The sequence below is a fragment of the Globicephala melas genome, chromosome 15, assembly GCF_963455315.2.
Source record: "Globicephala melas chromosome 15, mGloMel1.2, whole genome shotgun sequence".
Classification (NCBI taxonomy): Eukaryota; Metazoa; Chordata; class Mammalia; order Artiodactyla; family Delphinidae; genus Globicephala; species Globicephala melas.
This window is the reverse complement of record NC_083328.1, coordinates 35,812,887-35,830,395: the sequence shown is the minus strand read 5'-3', so window position 1 is coordinate 35,830,395 and position 17,509 is coordinate 35,812,887. Positions and strand designations below refer to the sequence as shown.

Here is a 17,509-nt window from a genome sequence, read left to right as displayed (position 1 = left end):
TCCCCTGGGCTCCCACCCACCCAGCACTTTTGACCCCAGGGGGCGGGTCACCATCTGTCTGCTGCTGGGCTCCCTCAGGGCTCCAAGAGTCCAGTTGGCCCTTCTCTAGAATTGGGGTTCACATCTGGGCTCCTCCCCTCACCAGCTGCGGGACCTTGTGTAAGTCACTCACCTCCCTAAGTGGCCTCAGTTTGCTCATCTGCAGAATGGGAATAATAATAAGGGACTTTGCAGACTGAATGGGGTGGTGCCTGGCTCACTACGCACACCGTAACTGCTGTTATGTCCACGCCCCTCCCCAGGCATATCGAGGGCCATCGCAAGTTTTGTTGATCAAATGACTGAAGGACAAAGATACACAGTCTCTCTCAGAAGAAGCCTGACTCCTCCTGCTCAGGGCACGGGTGTCTGGAGTGTGGGGTACTGAGTCACGGAAGACCTGACTGCAGGGTGAGGGTTACAGGATCACGCGGGCAGATTCCTTGGGGGAGCATTTTGCTTCTCACACCCCCACCTGGGCTCCCCGCTCAAGCATCACCCAGCAGCCATTTGACCCCAAGGAGGGGTCCAGGGGGGTGGTCCTGGGAGCACAGGGGCTGGGGTGGGGGGTGGGGACTCAGCATCCCAGCCCTCCCCAGGCAGCCGCATCAGTCACAGCCACCTGGGCAACTGGCTGCCCCACCTGGGGTTCCTGGAAGTCCAGGTGAGAGATGAATCCTTAGGCTGCTGAGTGACAGGGCCCACAGGAAGGTGTCCCCGGGACAGGTGGCCACCGGGGGTCTGATTCACGCCTTCTGGCAAGTGGGTTAACGGGATCCCCGAGCCCAGGGCTGGGTCAGGTCTTCCGCTGAGTCACAGGAGCCGTTACGGAGCCTCTGGGCAGTCCCTTGCCCGCTGTCACCCACCCAAGGCCCCAGGGCCTCCCCAACGGCTCCCGCCACCGCGGACCCAGGCCCCAGAGTCTGCGTGCCTTCCTTCCCCACCCGGACCACCCCCCCTTCAAGCTTAAGGGCCTTTCTCTGCCCTGCCCCTCCAGTCAAGGTCAAGGCCCAGCCTAGACCTGAGGGCCCAAGTTCCCTCTCCTGCCCCTCCAGAGCCCAGATCCTGAGACCTGAGTCCGCGGATCCAGGCCCGAGGTAGGGGTCCCAGCTAGAGCCCTCCAACCCCACCGCCAGCCCCACCCCTGACTTTAACGGCTTATTTCCTCCCCAAAGCCCCACCCCCTCCCTGTGACTGACAGCCCGGGGTGGCGGGACTGAGCCACTCACTTGGGAGACTGGTCCAACAGCATTCTGCCTCACAGGATAAAACCCGGGGTGGCCTGCAGGGAATCCAAGCTCTCCTGTCGGCAGTGGCCATGGTGGTTCCCGAGACTCTCCCTGCCCTGGGGAGGTACTACCTCAGCATTGTAACCTCCCTGCTGCTTCTGGCTGCTCCAGGTGAGTCCTGAGGGCCTGCTGCCCCCTCCACCCCTTCCCCATTGTCCACCCAGCCGTCCTCCCTCTTGGTCCTGCCTGAATCCCTCCTCTCCCTCTCATCTGTTGCTTTGTTCCCCCACCTCCCTCTCTCCCTCTCCCTCTCTGTCATTTGCCTGCTCTGAGCCTCAGGTTCCTCCACAGCTGTGAGGAGTACATAGAACACTGCACTACAGGGCCCAGGACAGGGCTTAGTGCAGTCAGTGCTCAGTGTGCTCAGCTCTGCTTGTTATTTACCCTCTTCATGTCCCGTTCCTGTCTCTTGGGTCTGCATGGTCCACTGCCGGGGCAGCGGCATCCAGACCTAAGGCCTGGGAGGGGGGTTCTCCCTCTCACCTCAGTGAGACACCCCAGGGGCTGACCCCTCACCCCCAGGTAGGCTGGATGGAGCCCGGGCACAGGCTGGACAGGAAGTCGCAGGGAGGCCAAGGCTGCAGCTCACACCGAGGGCCTGAGGTTTCGGTCTGTCCTGCCCAGGCTCCAGGAAATGCCCCGCCTGGGAAGGTCTGGAGGGCCCCAGGGACTGAGCCACCGGGAAGGATTGCTGGGTACCAGGGCTCCCCTCCACCGACCTGACCCTTTCTTTCTCTTGCCCTCAGCCACCCTAGCTGCTGCCAAGACAGCTGGTAAGTCAGAGCTGCCCTCAGGGAAGCGGGGAGGGAGGAAGCCTGAAGGGCAGGGTAGTGTCTGTGTGTCTGTCTGTGGGGGACAGGTCAGAAGCGGGCAGTGGGGCAAGAGGGTGTTTGAGCTGGAGAGGAAGGGCAGGCAGGAAAAGAGGCCCAGAAAGTGAGGATGCGGCCCAGCGAGTCGGGATGCGGAGGAGAGAGGCCCAGGAGGGGGTGAGCGGCCCGAGAATGTCAAAGGGCTAGAGGACCAAGTGCTGAGCCAGAGTGGAGGGCAGAGGGTGGAAGGGCCGGGGAAAAGGCAGCAAAGAACGGAGCCAGGGTGGGAGGAGACTGGAGCACAGGCCTAAGTGCTGAAGGCAGGGAAGGGGGGCTGGAAGGGATGAGGATTGTGCCTGAGGGTCTGACACACCGGCCCCTCCTCCGCCAGGTCCCCCATCCTGTGGAAAGCCCCAACGCCTGAACCGAATCGTGGGTGGTGAGGACAGCACCGATGCTGAGTGGCCCTGGCTTGTGAGCATCCAGAAGAATGGCACCCACCACTGTGCAGGCTCCCTGCTCACCAACCGCTGGGTGGTCACGGCCGCCCACTGCTTCAAGGGGTACGTACGCTCAGCCGGTCCCTTCCACTCGATTCCCCAGACCCCGGGCTACCCACACGGCCCCGGCTTCCAGGCCTCAGTCCAGTCTTGGGTCCCTCAGGAGAGTCCCTGCTTCTCCCCAGAAGCCTCTTTTGCTCACCAGGAGCCTTCATATGCCATTACACCAGAAACCCTTCCCAGACGCTTCCTGAACACCCAGTGGTTCCTGGCTGATGCCACCCCCTCCCTCTCCCTTCTAGCCATCCGAACAAACCAGCCCTGTTCTCTGTGCTGCTGGGGGCCTGGCAGCTGGGGAACCCCGGCCCGAGGTCCCAGGAGGTGGGTATTGCCTGGGTGAAGCTCCACCCTGCGTACTCCTGGAAGAAAGGCGCCCGTGCTGACATCGCCTTGGTGCACCTGGAGCACGCCATCCAGTTCTCTGAACGCATCCTGCCCATCTGCCTGCCTGATTCCTCCGTCCATCTCCTTCCGGACACCAACTGCTGGGTTGCTGGCTGGGGGAGCATCCACGATGGAGGTGTGGCTTCTTTCTCACCAGGGGTATGGGGGTGGGTGGGGACAGAGGGCGGTGGACACTGGGAGATACAGGTGCCACGGGCAGCAAAGGATAGAGGCCAGAGGCAGAGCACAACACAGATAGAAGAAAAGACAGGTTGTGACCCAGAGATGTGATGACACAGAAGCCTAGGTGGATAGTTCTAGATCATTTCTAGTTAAAAGGTACCTTTTGCTGTGTTCTGAGGCAAAGATGCCAGATCAACCAAGATATTAAGTGATATAGGAACAGCTGAGAGGAGGTGTCTATGGGACCAAGCTGAACCAGGTGAATATGAAAACAGCCCTAAGATTCCAAATCTGGAATAAACGCCCCCTGGTGGCATCATGACACAATTGCAGGCAAAATTTCCAGGAGAAAATGCAGTCTCCATAAATGGTAAAATATAATTGGCAAACCAAGTCTGGAGGTTTGGAAAACCTCATCTAGAAACACAAATTAGATTAGATGAAGTAAGAGGCAGAGAAGCAGTGACATATATATATGGAACTTTAACCAGATTCCAGAAGAATTAAGAGAAATGACACCAGTTTGGGCATCTGGGGACCCCACTGACTCTGAAGTTTCAGTCAGTCTCCCCACGGTCATTCTTAGGGGCTCCTGTGAAAGGTGGATTTATGAACTGGGGAAGGTCTACAGACCAACCCTAGGATCAATCCCCCTAGGGGATGGCAGGGGTCCCTCAAGTCCCAATAAGATTCAACACTGAGTGGCCATTAGCCTGTAGCAGTACCAGTGCTGGATAAAGTAGTGCCTGAGATGGGACAAGCCTGGACCATTGGTTTGAACCATCTCATTGGCATCAGAGATCTCGTTAAAGATTCAGAGTTTCAGGCTGCACGTTAATTTGGGATTCAGTAGATCCAGAGTGGAGTCCTGGAATTTGGGCTTTCTGCAGGCATTGTGGGAGAGCCTGACAGAGTTGATCCACTTAACCTTTGAGAAACGCTGCTGAGGGAATTGAGGAGGGAATTGAGGAGGCCACCAGGAGAGTCTCCCAAGCCTGACTCTCTCCTCCCTGCTCCCAGTGCCCCTGCCCGACCCTCGGACCCTCCAGAAGCTAAAGGTTCCCATCATCGACTCAGCAGTCTGCAGCCGCCTGTACTGGCGGGGAGCCGGGCAGGGCGCCATTACGGAGGACATGCTATGCGCCGGCTACCTGGAGGGGGAGCGGGACGCCTGTCTGGTGAGCACACCACCTCCTTCCCAGCCCTGCCCCACTGAGCTCCATCACCCCTCTGCTCCTGCGCCTCCTCCCAGAATCAGCTGTGACCTGGTAGTCCCCCTAGATAGATGCCTACAGAACCCGGCCCCAGCCTGGCTCAGCCGTTCATACATCAAACATTCTGAGCACCTCCGGTGTGCCTGACCCCATTCTCAGGGAGCTGGCATCCTCCTGAAGGGGTGCCACGGTCCTGGCCCCCAGAGCCAGCTCCAGCTCCACCACTGTGGCGGAGCACGGTGGGACGGTGCAATGGTCCACACCCGGGCTGGGTCAGTTTTCTTCTTTCTGAGCCTCGGTTTCCTCAACTGTGAAGCAAGTCACAATCCTCCCTGCCTCCAGGGCTGTGAGGGAGAAGGTCTAGCACAAAGTGCTTCTTACCGGAAGTGAGCCTGGGAAGTGTGTCCTTCCCCGCCCTCCCGGTCCTGGTGGCGTTGGTTAGGGTGCCGCGGCCCCCAGGTCGGAGAAATGGTCCCCCGCGAAGGGAACTGCCACCTACTGCGGCGCGGGTCCTGGGCTCTGCTCACCGCTTGCCCCACGCGGGTCCCTAACCTTCCCTCCTCTCCGCAGGGCGACTCCGGAGGCCCCCTGATGTGCCAGGTCGAGCGCACCTGGCTGCTGGCGGGCGTCATCAGCTGGGGCGAGGGCTGTGCGGAGCGCAACCGGCCTGGCGTCTACATCAGCCTAGCCGCCCACCGCTCCTGGGTACAGAAGATCGTGCAAGGGGTGCAGCTCCGCGGGCACTCGCAGGGTAGCGGGCCCACAGGACGCCGGGGACGGGCTCTGGGGGCGCGGCGAGCTCGCAGGGCCGCCCGGGGCCGCGGGGTTTAGGGATCTGGGGAGACCACGTGCTGTTTCCTCCGTTGTAAATAAGCGGTCTACCTCTGGGAGCGCCCGAGTGCCGGCGCCGGATCTCCTCCGCGGGGAGGCCCCGCCCCGCCCCTGGGCTCAGGCCCCACCCCCGAGGCCCGGAGCGCCTTTGTGTACATACATGTTAATGATTTTTACAGTTATTTGTAACTCCTCCCACACATCTTATTTATTCCTCCAATTTCAATAAATTATTTTTACCCTAGTTCCTATTTTTTCCCTCGGGTATGGGAACATTGGGAAGAAGGGTCCAGTCAGGGTTAAAACGGGGGTTGGCAGGTAGGACTTTGGATGGTGGTCTGGCCAGGGACCCAGGTGTCCTGCCCACCTAGGATTCAACATCCTGACTTCTGACCTTTGCACTGTCCTTTTGTAACCCCTTGCCACCAGGGAGACCAAATGGAGAGGAGACAGGAGGCCCAGCAACCTGGGAGGCCCAGCTCTCCCACCTGAAAGGTGGGTGTTGGGGGCTGCAGGGCCAGGCAGGTCCCCAACCTGCCTGTTGAATTTCCGAAACAGGGCTGGCTAGGAGAACACCCCCCCACACACACACACACACGAGTGGGGTGTCCCCCATCCTCCCTCATCTTAGAGCCGGGTGTCTCAGATTTGGGCTGAGGCAGCCAGGACTCCCCAGGAGCTGACTCAGCCAGTGACTCACTGCTGATTCTGTGAATCCTCCCCCCGGAATGAAGGAGCAAAACAATGAGACAGCAGGTCTCTGTGGGGGCTTGAGTCACCTCACCTGCCCCCACGGGGTGGGGCTGAGAGCTGGGTCCTAGGCCACCATAGGGTCTGCCTGGGACCGAGCTAATGCTCCCCTTTCCCAATGCCCACCATTCTGCAGCCAGGCCTCTGGCCTCCTGGACCAGCCCTGCCCCTCCTCCCAAGGCCCAGGATACTGTACCCCATCAGCGCCACCTGGGCTTCCCAGAAACAAGCGAATGTGCAGGCAGGGCTGTGTGGTTGGTTTGATGAGTATGTGCGAGAGAGATTTTTTCTAACAGTCAGGAAGACAAGTAGGTCCAGCTGTGCAGAGGACAGAGCTGAGTGGCTGCCTCAGGGTCTCCAACTAGAAACGTAAATGTAAAATCAGTGCAGTGAGCTTGAGAAGGCAGCACAGGTGTGGTTTGGTTGGTTGGTATCCTTTACTGCGAGCACTGTCCTAAAACTTCTGTTCATATTGTTTTGATTACCCCCATGTTAATAAGTGCTGTGGGGTTGGTCTTATTAACAAACAAACGCTAACCTGGCCTCCCGCTGGCCTGGGAACCAGCTGGGGGGTGAGCAGGTGGCTCAGGTGAGGCCCCTCCCCTTTGTGACCTGGTCCCGCTTTACCTGTCACTCTGCTTCCCTTGTCCACTTACCCTCCTCTCTGGACTCAGTCTCCCCTCCCCCCCATACCCCTCCACTAGTGCCTCATTCGCTGCCCTTCTTGCTGCCTCCATTTCCCCCTCTGCCCTCCAGGCTCTTCCTCTGTTCCTCTCTCCCCCACGTCCTGTCCCTGTCCCCTCACTCCTTCTCTGTCTCTGTCTCTGGCCACTGGCCTCTGTGGCTCAGTGTCCCCCACACCCTGACTCTCACCGCCCTCTACCTCTGCTTCCAATGGCATCCTGACAGAAGCCCCTGAGAAGGCCACACCTAGAAACATCTGCTGGGGGGACTTCCCTGGTGGCGCAGTGGTTAAGAATCCGCCTGCTAATGCAGCAGACACAGGTTCGCGCCCTGGTCCAGGAAGATCCCACATGCCGTGGAGCAGCTAAGCCCGTGCGCCACAACTACTGAGCCTGTGCTCTAGAGCCCGTGAGCCACAAATACTGAGCCCACATGCCACAACTACTGAAGCCTGTGCACTTAGAGCCCATGCTCTGCAACAAGAGAAGCCATCACTATGAGAAGCCCACGCACCGCAACAAAGAATAGCCCCCGCTCTCCACAACTAGAGAAAGCCCACATGCAGCAACAAAGACCCAGCACAGCCAAAAAAATAAATAAATAAATAAATAAATAAAATTAAAGAAAACAAAGGAAACATCTACTGGGGCTGAGAAGTCACCCCGTAAATGTGGGACCCTCAGGTGAGGGTGGGTTTTCTCTGAGCTGGCCATCACCCTCCAGGGAACCCCAGAGCCGGAGGCACCTTCCCAGAGCCCCAAGAAGCCTGACAGACGGGCTGGGCCATGGGGTGGGGAGCCCGCCCCGGCTCCAAAGTGTGACAAGATTTCCAGTGACTCCCTCCCCAGTTGGGTGGGGGTCCCAGGAGGTGGAAATGTGGTCAGTCCAGCCCTGGTGGGGTCCACACCAGCATCGCAGAGAGCTTGTTTGCCCCTTGGTTGGAACCAGGCCAGGAGCAAGCCCCAAATGGGCGGGGGTGGGGGCCATCACTGCTTCGGCTCCACCGACACCTCCTGCCTCTGGGGGCCGCACATGGAGCTCCTTTGGCCTGTCGGGCTAAGGGGAAGTGCCAGTGGGAGGGGCTGGCACGCCAACCTGGGCTCCCAGCAGGTGCCTCCACTCACCTTTAACTCCCCACATGGAGCAGCGCCAGGGAGAGTCCTCCTTACCTCCCCCAGCGCAGGGGTGCCGCCATCTGGCCACAGTGACCCATGTCCTTACTATGGAAGTGCCTTGGTCATAGGCTGCGAGGTCTGGCTACTGCTCTTCCACATGCTCCTTCCTCAGATCTTTAATTCTTTAGAAGACTTTCACTTCCACACCAGGGACCTGCCAATTCGTCTCTACTCTGCATCCAGAACAAGTGTGTAAATCGCATCTAACCCCATGAGGTCCCTCGGTGGCCGACTCCTTTGGCTGGCTAAGCCAATAACCCCATTCCAACACCCCTCCCTTCCTTCTTCCACCTCAGAGACTGGAAAAACTAAATGTTCCTTTCCACAGTCTCCCACAAGGTCCCAGTGGAAACAGATGTCTGATGGGTAGTTTCTTGGGAAGACTTTGTTTTGTTCCTGATAACAGGAACATGTTCAGTTGGCATTATCCTTTCCCACCGTCTGCCTTCTTCTAGTCTTGGATACAGATGTAATGCCTAATCCTTAGCAGCCATCTTATCAACATGAGGCTACGAGTTGAATAACACCTAAATTGACAGTGAACAAAGATTCAGAAGCTGCGGGTGTGAGGACATGGTTGAGAAGTTGCCTCCATCCTAGACAGCCACCTCCATCCTTCTTGTGTGCTTTCAAGCCACTGTTGGTCTGATCTTCTTTTACTGCAGCTAAATGCCTTTGTAACTGATATACCTGCTTCAGACCCTCTGTCAATCTAAAACTATTCTGAACAATCGTTTTTTAATTAATTAATTTTATTTATTTTTGGCTGCATTGGGTCTTTGTTGCTGTACGTGGGCTTTCTCTAGTTGCAGCGAGTGGGGGCTACTCTTCGTTGTGGTGCATGGGCTTCTCATCGTGGTGGCTTCTCTTGTTGCAGAGCACGGGTTCTAGGTGTGTGAGCTTCAGTAATTGTGGCACGTGGGCTCAGTACTTGTGGCTCTCAGGCTCTAGAGCGCAGGCTCAGTAGTTGTGGCACAAAGGCTTAGTTGCTCCGCAGCATGTGGGATCTTCCTGGACCAGGGCTCGAAGCCGTGTCTGCTGCATTGGCAGGCGGATTCTTAACCACTGAGCCACCAGGGAAGCCCCCAGAATAGTTTTAGATTGACAGAAAACTTTTTTGCTTTTTTTTTTTTTTACAATAAACACTGTTATCATGGAAACAGTATGTCAGATTTTGTCAGTGCAATCAAATCACACTTAAATTATCCAAATTATGAAGGCTTTGAGCTCATACCTATCCACAAGAGCTTTGGACCTTCGGAGGGTGTCCCAGTTAGTTTCATGTTTTCATATCATGCTTACTCAAGAGCAAGTATTTTCTTTCTCTCCCTTTCCTGCTTGAAGTCTCCCAGTCAGTGCTACTGCCCGGGGAGGCATCTGAAGGAGTCTCACCATGACCCCATTGATGGTGCCCTAATGAGTTCACCAGTCTCCTCACCAAGGGCGCAAGCTCCCCAAGCTCCCCAGACTGGCTGGGGAGTGTGGAATTCTACGTGAAGGTGGAGACAATGGATTTCCCAGCTCCAAGCCAAACTTTGCTACCTGTGCCCAGGTCGTTGTGCTCATAGTATCACAAAGTCGCTCATGGGAAAGATGACTGGGCCTGTGAGTATGACCTTCAAGGTCTGCAACCTTAGACCTCACATGATGACACCAGGCAGACTGGCAGGCAGCTAGTGAGTAAGAGCATAACCAGGGCATGCGGGAAGGTGGTGTGTGTCAGACTGTGGGGGCTGTGTTCATCTGCCTCACCACTTGGCCTTGACCCAATGGGCCTGTGGGTCTGATTTCCTGTTGGCAGCTACTAAACAATCACACACAGGCAAACCAGGACAAATACCAGTTTTCAGGGACACAGTTGTCTCAATTCTTACTGAGGGGGGAATAATCACTTTCACAGAACATAGTCTATTTTGCTGGTTCTTCCTCATTTCCCCAACCTCTGTGTGATTGATGCCCCAACATCATATCTGGGACTTCTCTCCTCCTTCACCTACTTGTATCCATGGGTGATAGCATCTGTTGTCATAGCTCTACACACTATCCATAGAGGTGACTCCAGAGTTCTCTCCCTGCATGTCCACTCAACTAATCAACATCCCCTTGTAAATATCATATAGACATCTCATCCTTAAGGTGACCCCAAATGAATCTCAGTATTCCCTCTCAAACTTGCTCCACTGGCAGAATTTCCATCTCAGCACAAAGCAGCTGTCCTTCCTTCCAACTGCTCAGTTTGGGAACCTTGGAGTACTGACAACACCAAGTGTTGGCAAGGATGCAGAGCTCCTGGAACGCTCACATGTTGCTGGTGGGAGTGCAAACTGGTACTGCCCCTGTGGAAAACATGCTGACTGTTTCGTGTAATGTTGAACATCCATGCAGCAATCCTACTCCTAAGATTGATCCAAGAGAGAAGAGAACATATTCTTACAAAATCTGTATGCAGATATTTATAACAGCTTTATTCAGAATTGGTAAAAATTGGAAACAACCCAAATGTTTCTTCAGCTGGTGAATGGATAAGCAAACTGTGGTCCATCCGTTCAGTAGAATTCTACTTAGCAACAAAAATGAACAAACTATACACAACATGGTGAATCTTTTTTTTTAAATCTTTATTTATAAATTTATTTATTTTTAAATTATTTATTTATTTATTTTTGGCTGGGTTGGGTCTTCGTTGCTCCGCATGGGCTTTCTCTATTTGTGGTGAGCGGGGGCTACTCTTCGTTGTGGTGCATGGGCTTCTCATTGCGGTGGCTTCTCTTGTTGCAGAGCATGGACTCTAGGTGCACAGGCTTCAGTAGTTGTGGCATGCGGGCTCAGTAGTTGTGGCTCTCAGACTCTAGAGCCAGTCTCAGTAGTTGTGGCGCAAGGGCTTAGTTGCTCTGTGGCATTTGGGATCTTCCCGGACCAGGGATCCAACCCATGTCGCCTGCATTGGCAGGCGGATTCTTAACCACTTCACCACCAGGGAAATCCCTCTTTTATCTTTGTCTGCGTTGGGTCTTTGTTGGTACGCACGGGCTTTCTCTAGTGGCGAGCAGGGGCTACTCTTCGTTGCGGTGTGCAGGCTTCTCATCGCGGTGGCTTCTGTTGCTGCGATGCACGGGCTCTAGGTGAGCGGGCTTCAGTAGTTGTGGCACACAGGCTTAGTTGCTCCGTGGCATGTAGGATCTTCCCAGACCAGGGATTGAACCCGTGTCCCCTGCACTGGCAGGCAGATTCTTAACCACTGCGCCACCAGGGAAGCCCCACAACATGGTGAACCTTAAGCACATGATGCCGAGGGGAGAAAGCTGAACTCCAAAGGCTCCACACCATGATTCCATTTATATGACACTGTTGAAAAGGCAAATCTATAGGGACAGAGAGCAGACGGGTGGTTGCTAGGGGCTGGGGTGGGGAAAGGATTGCTCCCAAAGGGGCATAGGGGGATTTTTTAATAGTGATGGAACTGGCTTTATATCTTGATTGTGGTAATGGTTACATAACTGGATGCATTTATCAAAACTCATAGGACTATAATTTATTAAAAATGGTGAAATTTACTCTGTGTAAACTATACCTCCATAAAACTGATTTTAAAAACCCCAACAACACAAAACTGTGGCATCTTCCTTACGCCTCTCTTCCTCTCATTCTCTAAGTTCAAGCCATCAGCACATCCTGTGAGTTCTTTCCTATCTCCAAAATACGTCCAGATCTGGCCACTTCTTTCCCATGCCATCCCAAGCGACTTTCCTCTTTATCCCAGATTTCTGTCATGGCCTCCTAACTGGTCCCACTGCTTCGGCTGTTGTTCCCACCAGGCTGTTCTCAGCACAGCAGCCAGAGTGGTTCTCTTAAAACCTAAGTCAGATCCTGTCATTCTATTCCAAACCCTACTCAGAGTAAATGATGTCATCTTTCCAGCCTCCCTTCTCATCTCTCTCCTCCTTGTTTGCGGGGCTCCAGCCTCTCTGGCTTCCCAGCTGTGTTTGGGAACACAGCAGGCATGCTCCTGCCTCAGGGCCTTTGCACCTAGGGTTTCCTCTTCCCCTGCAGGACTGCATGGCCACTCCCTCCCTTCCTACAAATCTCTACTCAGATGTCACCATGTCATCATCTTGTTTACAATGTTCCTTCCCTCCACTCTTGCTCCTTTCCTTGCTTTCTCTTTTTCCAGCACATTTATTACTATTTAATATATACAATTTATTTCATTTGTTCCTGGTTTATCATCACCTCCCTAACACACATAACCAGAAGGTAAACCTCTGTCCCTGCATTTGTCATGTTCTCTTATTACTGTCTATTTACTCAGTTATCTTTCCCAGGAAATATTCTGAGCTTATGAAAGGTGAGACCTTTACCTTATCCAGCATGATACAGTCAGTGTCCAGAAAACGGTCCTGGAAAAAAAAAATGTTAGTAAATGTTTCTTGAGTTAATGGTAATGGTAATGAGTATGGTCTCTGTCACCAGTTTGGTGGACAATGTGGACACATCTCTTTTGTTTTTCTAATTATTCACTCAAGCACTGAGTTCTCTCCTTAGCAGAAGTCTATTCTTTCTTGAGGCCACCCCATTCTGCCCAGAAATTATCCAAGAATCCTACAGGTTGACTCGGTCTGTAGGGAGGAGTCCTATGAGAACTGGAAAGTCGTGTTATTCCTTCAATTCGGTTCCACTGCTTGGGTCAAGGTCAAGTGGGGACGCCGATGAACACACCTCCTGCCTGCAGTCTGACTCACACTGCCCTCCCCCTCGCCCTGCTTACACTATACGCAAGCTCACTGCCAGCCCGCCCTGGTTTGCACGTGAGGTCTAAGTTTGCAGGTCTTACAGGTTGCACTCAGAGACCAGTCACCCTTCCCACGAGCAGAGCACCCAGGTGGCTATGTTCAAAGGAGCATCTAGCCTCAGCCACCTGCTGAGCTCCAACCCTTAGATATTGCCATTGATGCACATCACTCAGGAGGTTTGCCTTTGGGGTCCTTGGTTTTAATTTCTGCTAACTGACCCAGTGGGGACTGTCCCTAACCATCAGAGAAATTCTAATAATGTCAAACTCACTAAATTCAACTTGCCTTGTCCTACTCCACAAATGAAAAGTGAAGGCTTTGCTGTGGATTAACCATGAACCTAGAGATTTCTACTCTCCGTGAGCTGCAGTTTCCTCTGGGAAGAAGGGAGTCAGGAGGTGGCCGGTCCACAGGGAGACATCGTGTGCCCTGGGTGGGACAGGGAGGCCAGGTGGCCATCCCTTAGCAGCGAGTAGGGACCCCAGGTCTCCTGGACACAGGAGGTGATGGGCTGCCTGCTGGATGACGTGGCTTTCACATCTCAGTCTGGGGAAGCCCGACCAGCTCCACCGACCCTGGATCCTAGGAGGGACTGGCCTCAGATGGGCCCTGTGGTACCCGGCCTCCTCTCAGCTGTCTCCCTGGAAGGGGCAGGACAGGAGTCCGAGAGGACTGCCAGCGAGGAGCGGGCCAGGTCCTGCCCAGCCAGGGCTCCGGGTGACTGCCATCGGTGAGGGACCCACCAACCATCCCTCGGGTGCCATCCAAGGATGCTGACCCTCAAACAGCGTCTGCAGGTGGAGAGTCATGCGGCTGGCCAGGCCTCTGCCTGTTTCTGCTGCTGCATCTGTTGACCGCTGCCCTGCCCCGCCACTGGCCCCTCTGCTCTCCTGTGGGGCCTGGGTCTTTTGCTTCTGTCATCCTCCAGGGAGATTTCTGGTTGGCTGGGACAGGGCCAAGGGGCAGAGGCCTGGCCCTGGGGGCCAGCGAGCCTCCTGGGGAGGTGGGAGGAGGAAGAATCAAGGAGGAGACCCGGAAGCTCCTTCCATCTGGGGTGGCCTCCCCCAGACCAGAAGGAGAATTGGGATTCGCCCTGTTCTTGCACTCCTGGTCTAACAGAGCGGGGTGACTTTATGACCAGAATGGTGACCCTGCCTCCCTGGTCTGTCTTTCCTAGGGGCCCTCAAGGATGTGCTGCCTCCAGGTTGGCCCAGCCCTGGACGTCCCAGCCAAGGGTCCAGGGCCAGTGGGGTGTGCGTAGGAGGTGCTGGAGTAGAAACTGAGAGGAGGGGACACATGTGATGGCTGAGGCTGGGCCCCGTCCCCACCTGCCGGTCTCTCCCGGGGTGGGGCCTATCCAGGGATGCCGGGAAGATTGTGGGAGACCAAGGGGCCCAGGAAGGAATGTGGCTGCAGCAGGTGAGCTGAGGATGGCCTCAAGGGGCACGTGGGTGGGGGCTCCCTCACCCCCCTCAGCTGGGCGCCCTGGGCGTTACTGCTTCCTCGGGTGAGTGGGGTGGGTGGAGGGCGGCCACGGGCTCCTTAGCTGCAGAGGCAGCACCTGCGTCTGTTCCCTCCTAGGTCTTTATTGATTGATTGATCGTGTGCTTTGGAACAGCTGTGCTTTACTAAACAGGACGGCGTCTCCAGCAAGAGTGAAGGGGCATCTCTACACCCGGCTCTGGATGTGGGACTCAGGGTCTGTGTGAGCAGGAAGCTAAATGGATGCCCTGACTCACGTGGTTGTGTGTCGTTTTTGTTACTGCTGCTGCTGCTGCTTTTGCTGTGGTCACTGTGGGTGCTGTCTCCACTGTCACTGGGTTGTGGTAGTGGTTGTTGCTGCTGTTGCAGCACGAGTGAGGGCGGCCCCTCAGCCCTGCTGGGCGGCGGGCTCGCCCAGAGCTCGGGGCTCCATGGAGGGCATCCCACACTGCTACTTCCCTGCTGGTCTTGCAGAGTCTCCTGGAGGGCAGGGGCGGCCGAGGGCCACCTGGGGGACACAGACCCTGGTGCTGACATAGTGGGGACACTCCCAGCGCCATCATCCCCGGAAGCTGGCATGTGGGATCATCAGCGCCTCCTGGGTGTTCGGATCCCAGCTCTACTGTGTTGAGGCAGGTGGGTCGCTCCCTCCCTTTCCCATCCCAACTTGACCTCCGTGTCTGTGAACAGTCTCCTTGTCCACCCTCGACCACGGGCAGGGGTGGCCCAGGGGACAGATTCCTGGTGCAGTTAGACTCCCTGAGCCCTCTCACCACAGGGACCTGCATAGGACTTGGGGGCCTTGGGCCAGTGTCCTGGATTCTGCCTGTGGCGGAGCCAGTGCAGTTGAGGCTGAGAGGCTGTGAGATTAGTAGGGCCCTCAGTTCCCAGGCAGATGCTTGAACTTACTGCCCCAGCCCCTGCCTCCTGGTTCTGGGAGGCGGGAGGAGCTGGGTGGGCAGAGGCGCAGGAGATCCAGTCCTAGCGTGGGTCCTCCCGGCGGTGGCTGGGCCCATCTGCGTTTGGGAGACGTACTAGCAGGTGAGCACCTAGGATAGCCCAGCCTCCCCAGGAAGGGCCTCATCCAGTATGACATGTTCCGTGCCTCTTTGTGATGGGAAAAAAGACTCCTGCGAGGTGACGGTGGCTTCCATCCACCCTCCAGGTTCTTCGTGTCCCCACTCGGTCCCCACCCCCACACCCCAGCATCCACAGGGAGCAGCATCCTTGCTCAGCCCCTGTGACCTCAGCAGAGGGTGCGCAGGCCCATGGGCTCCGGAAGGCCTCATGCTCGGCTCCTGCCCTCCCTGTCCCTGGGGTGACTGGGGGGGCCACTGCTCTGTTCCATCTATGATGCTTGGATCCCGGTTGGGACTGTAAGCTGGGAATCAGGCTGCGTTGGGCCATACCAGCCTGGTGTCTACACCCATGTGCCAACCTATACAGACTGGATGGGGAACACTGGCAAAGTCTCCCTCAAGCACCTCTGGGTTCCACGCTGTGCCCCTGCTTGAGCCGGTGGCCTTACTCTTGCTTGGGGCCCTGTGAACTCTGAGTGATGCAGTCCAGACTCACCCTTCTGGTGGGATTTGCAATTCAGGAGGCTTGGAGGTGACACAGAAAAAATGGACCTCAAACTGGGGATTTGAAGGTGACAGCCCAGGTGCTTGAGGCTCCAGAGCTCAAAGTGACTCTGGTGCATCGTGACTCCTGGAATAGCTGGTCCTTCACTTAAGCAAAACGCCTCATGTGTATGTTCACATTTATGTTTCTGTGTGTATATGTTTGCGTGTGTGTCTGTATTTGTGTATGTATCTGTGTGTGTCTGTATATGTCTCTATGCATCTATATGTGTACGTGTGTGTGTGTTTGTGTCTGTGTACATTCTGTACGTGTCTGTGTTTGGGTGTATCTGCGTGTGTGTCATGTGTGTATGTGATCTGTCTGTGTGTGTGTTCCTCAGAGCGCCCCACATTTGCTGGCAAAAGACAGCAGAAACGGTTCAGTTCCCCCAGCCAGGGGTGCCTCCTCCCCCCACCCCACCTCCCACTTGTGCCGATGGTGAGTGAGGAGGAAGGAGCCTGAACCAAGAGCAAAACCCACGGAGACCTTGCAGCCTGACCTTGGTTGTGATACACACACCAGCCCCTTTGTCATCTGTTTCCCTGGCCACTTCCAGAGGGTGTTTGCAGAGGATCTGGAAGACTGACACTTGTGCTCATAAAACTCCACCCCAACCCCGGCTTGGTGCAACAGACAGAGAGGGTTCTCTTGGGGCCTCTTGGGGGTGGGGTGGAGTGGAGGAGCTGCCCCACCTCCAGCAGCTCCTCTCAGCATCTGGCTGCCCAACCACCCTGGCTGCACGGCTGAATGTCTCTCAAGGGCCCCCTGATGGCTGGCCGGTGGTCCCTGCACCCTGGTGGGCCTCTGGTGGGCCTGGGACTAGTGACACTGTCCAGGGACAGGTTAGGGGCTGGGAGTTCAGTGTGTGGAGAAGAAACAATTCACAGCCCCCAAACAAACGACCCTCCATGGCTCAGCCAGGACGTGGATAAGGAAGAGGTTAGAATGTATGCAGATGTTCCGAAGGCTGACAGGCTGACTTCTGACCAAAGGCCAGATGAAGAGCAGGATCCAAGCCCAGGATAAACCGTCCCTCCGTCAGCCTGGACCCCAGGGCTCAGGTTTGACATGTGCCCGGTTTCTTAACTTTTGTAGAACCACTGAGAAGGAGATCACAGGGGCCAGGCCGGCTCTGCCAAAGTCCCTGTAAGTTCTGGGCCCCGAGTTCCCAGAGCAGCGGAAAGAAACCTGCAAGGAGACTGCCTGCTGTGTGAGTTTTGAAGTGTGTGGGGACACTCAGGAAAGGACATCTCTCCCCCCAGATGGCACCCAGATGGGCACTGGATGGACATCTGAATAGGGGAGCGGGGGTGGGGGGGGCAGAGCGATAGTAGGTTTAAATTCCACAACCACTGGGTAAATTACAACAATTCTCTCAGCCTGGGTTCCCTCATCTGTAAAGATAGGATGTTAACACCCACCTGAGAGGTGTTGTGAGGACTAAATGAGAGAACAATTGTGAAACCATCTGGCATTAGGCCTGGCCCCACATGGGTGCAGGATGGATGCTACTGCTCCTTCAGTCCATCCTTCCATCCATCCATCCACCCCTGTTGCAGGAATAAATCAAGTCACGGGAGAATTACTCACACACGTACACAAAACATTGCAACAGAAAGCAGTTTTCACAAGCAGCACTCTGGAACCAGTTCCTTTCTGTTGCATAATTAATTCCTTGCCCCTGGCTTGCTAAAAG

General features: G+C 55.5%; 1 protein-coding gene across 2 annotated transcripts; it reads left to right on the top strand.

The window, feature by feature from the left end:
* The first annotated feature begins 311 nt into the window (after window positions 1-311).
* On the top strand, window positions 312-5,542 carry PRSS22 (serine protease 22). Of its 2 annotated transcripts, none has more exons than XM_030848515.2 (7): window positions 312-450; window positions 1,304-1,439; window positions 2,075-2,101; window positions 2,529-2,700; window positions 2,940-3,217; window positions 4,285-4,442; window positions 5,049-5,542. In XM_030848515.2, exons 2-7 carry the CDS (start codon window positions 1,358-1,360, stop codon window positions 5,307-5,309), a joined length of 978 nt encoding a protein of 325 aa, XP_030704375.1. In that variant the 5' UTR covers window positions 312-450; window positions 1,304-1,357; the 3' UTR covers window positions 5,310-5,542. The 2 variants fall into 2 exon arrangements, with proteins under 2 accessions (XP_030704375.1, XP_060140371.1); XM_060284388.1 differs by having other exon boundaries at window positions 367-450; window positions 1,215-1,439.
* The last annotated feature ends 11,967 nt before the right edge of the window (window positions 5,543-17,509 follow it).

Coding starts and splice junctions, on each gene's coding strand:
- PRSS22 (XM_030848515.2), top strand. CDS start 1,358: ATGGTGGTTCCCGAGACTCTCCCTGCCCTGGGGAGGTACTACCTCAGC. Junction 1,440..2,074: donor GCTGCTTCTGGCTGCTCCAG/GTGAGTCCTGAG, acceptor TCTTGCCCTCAG/CCACCCTAGCTGCTGCCAAG. Junction 2,701..2,939: donor GCCGCCCACTGCTTCAAGGG/GTACGTACGCTC, acceptor TCTCCCTTCTAG/CCATCCGAACAAACCAGCCC.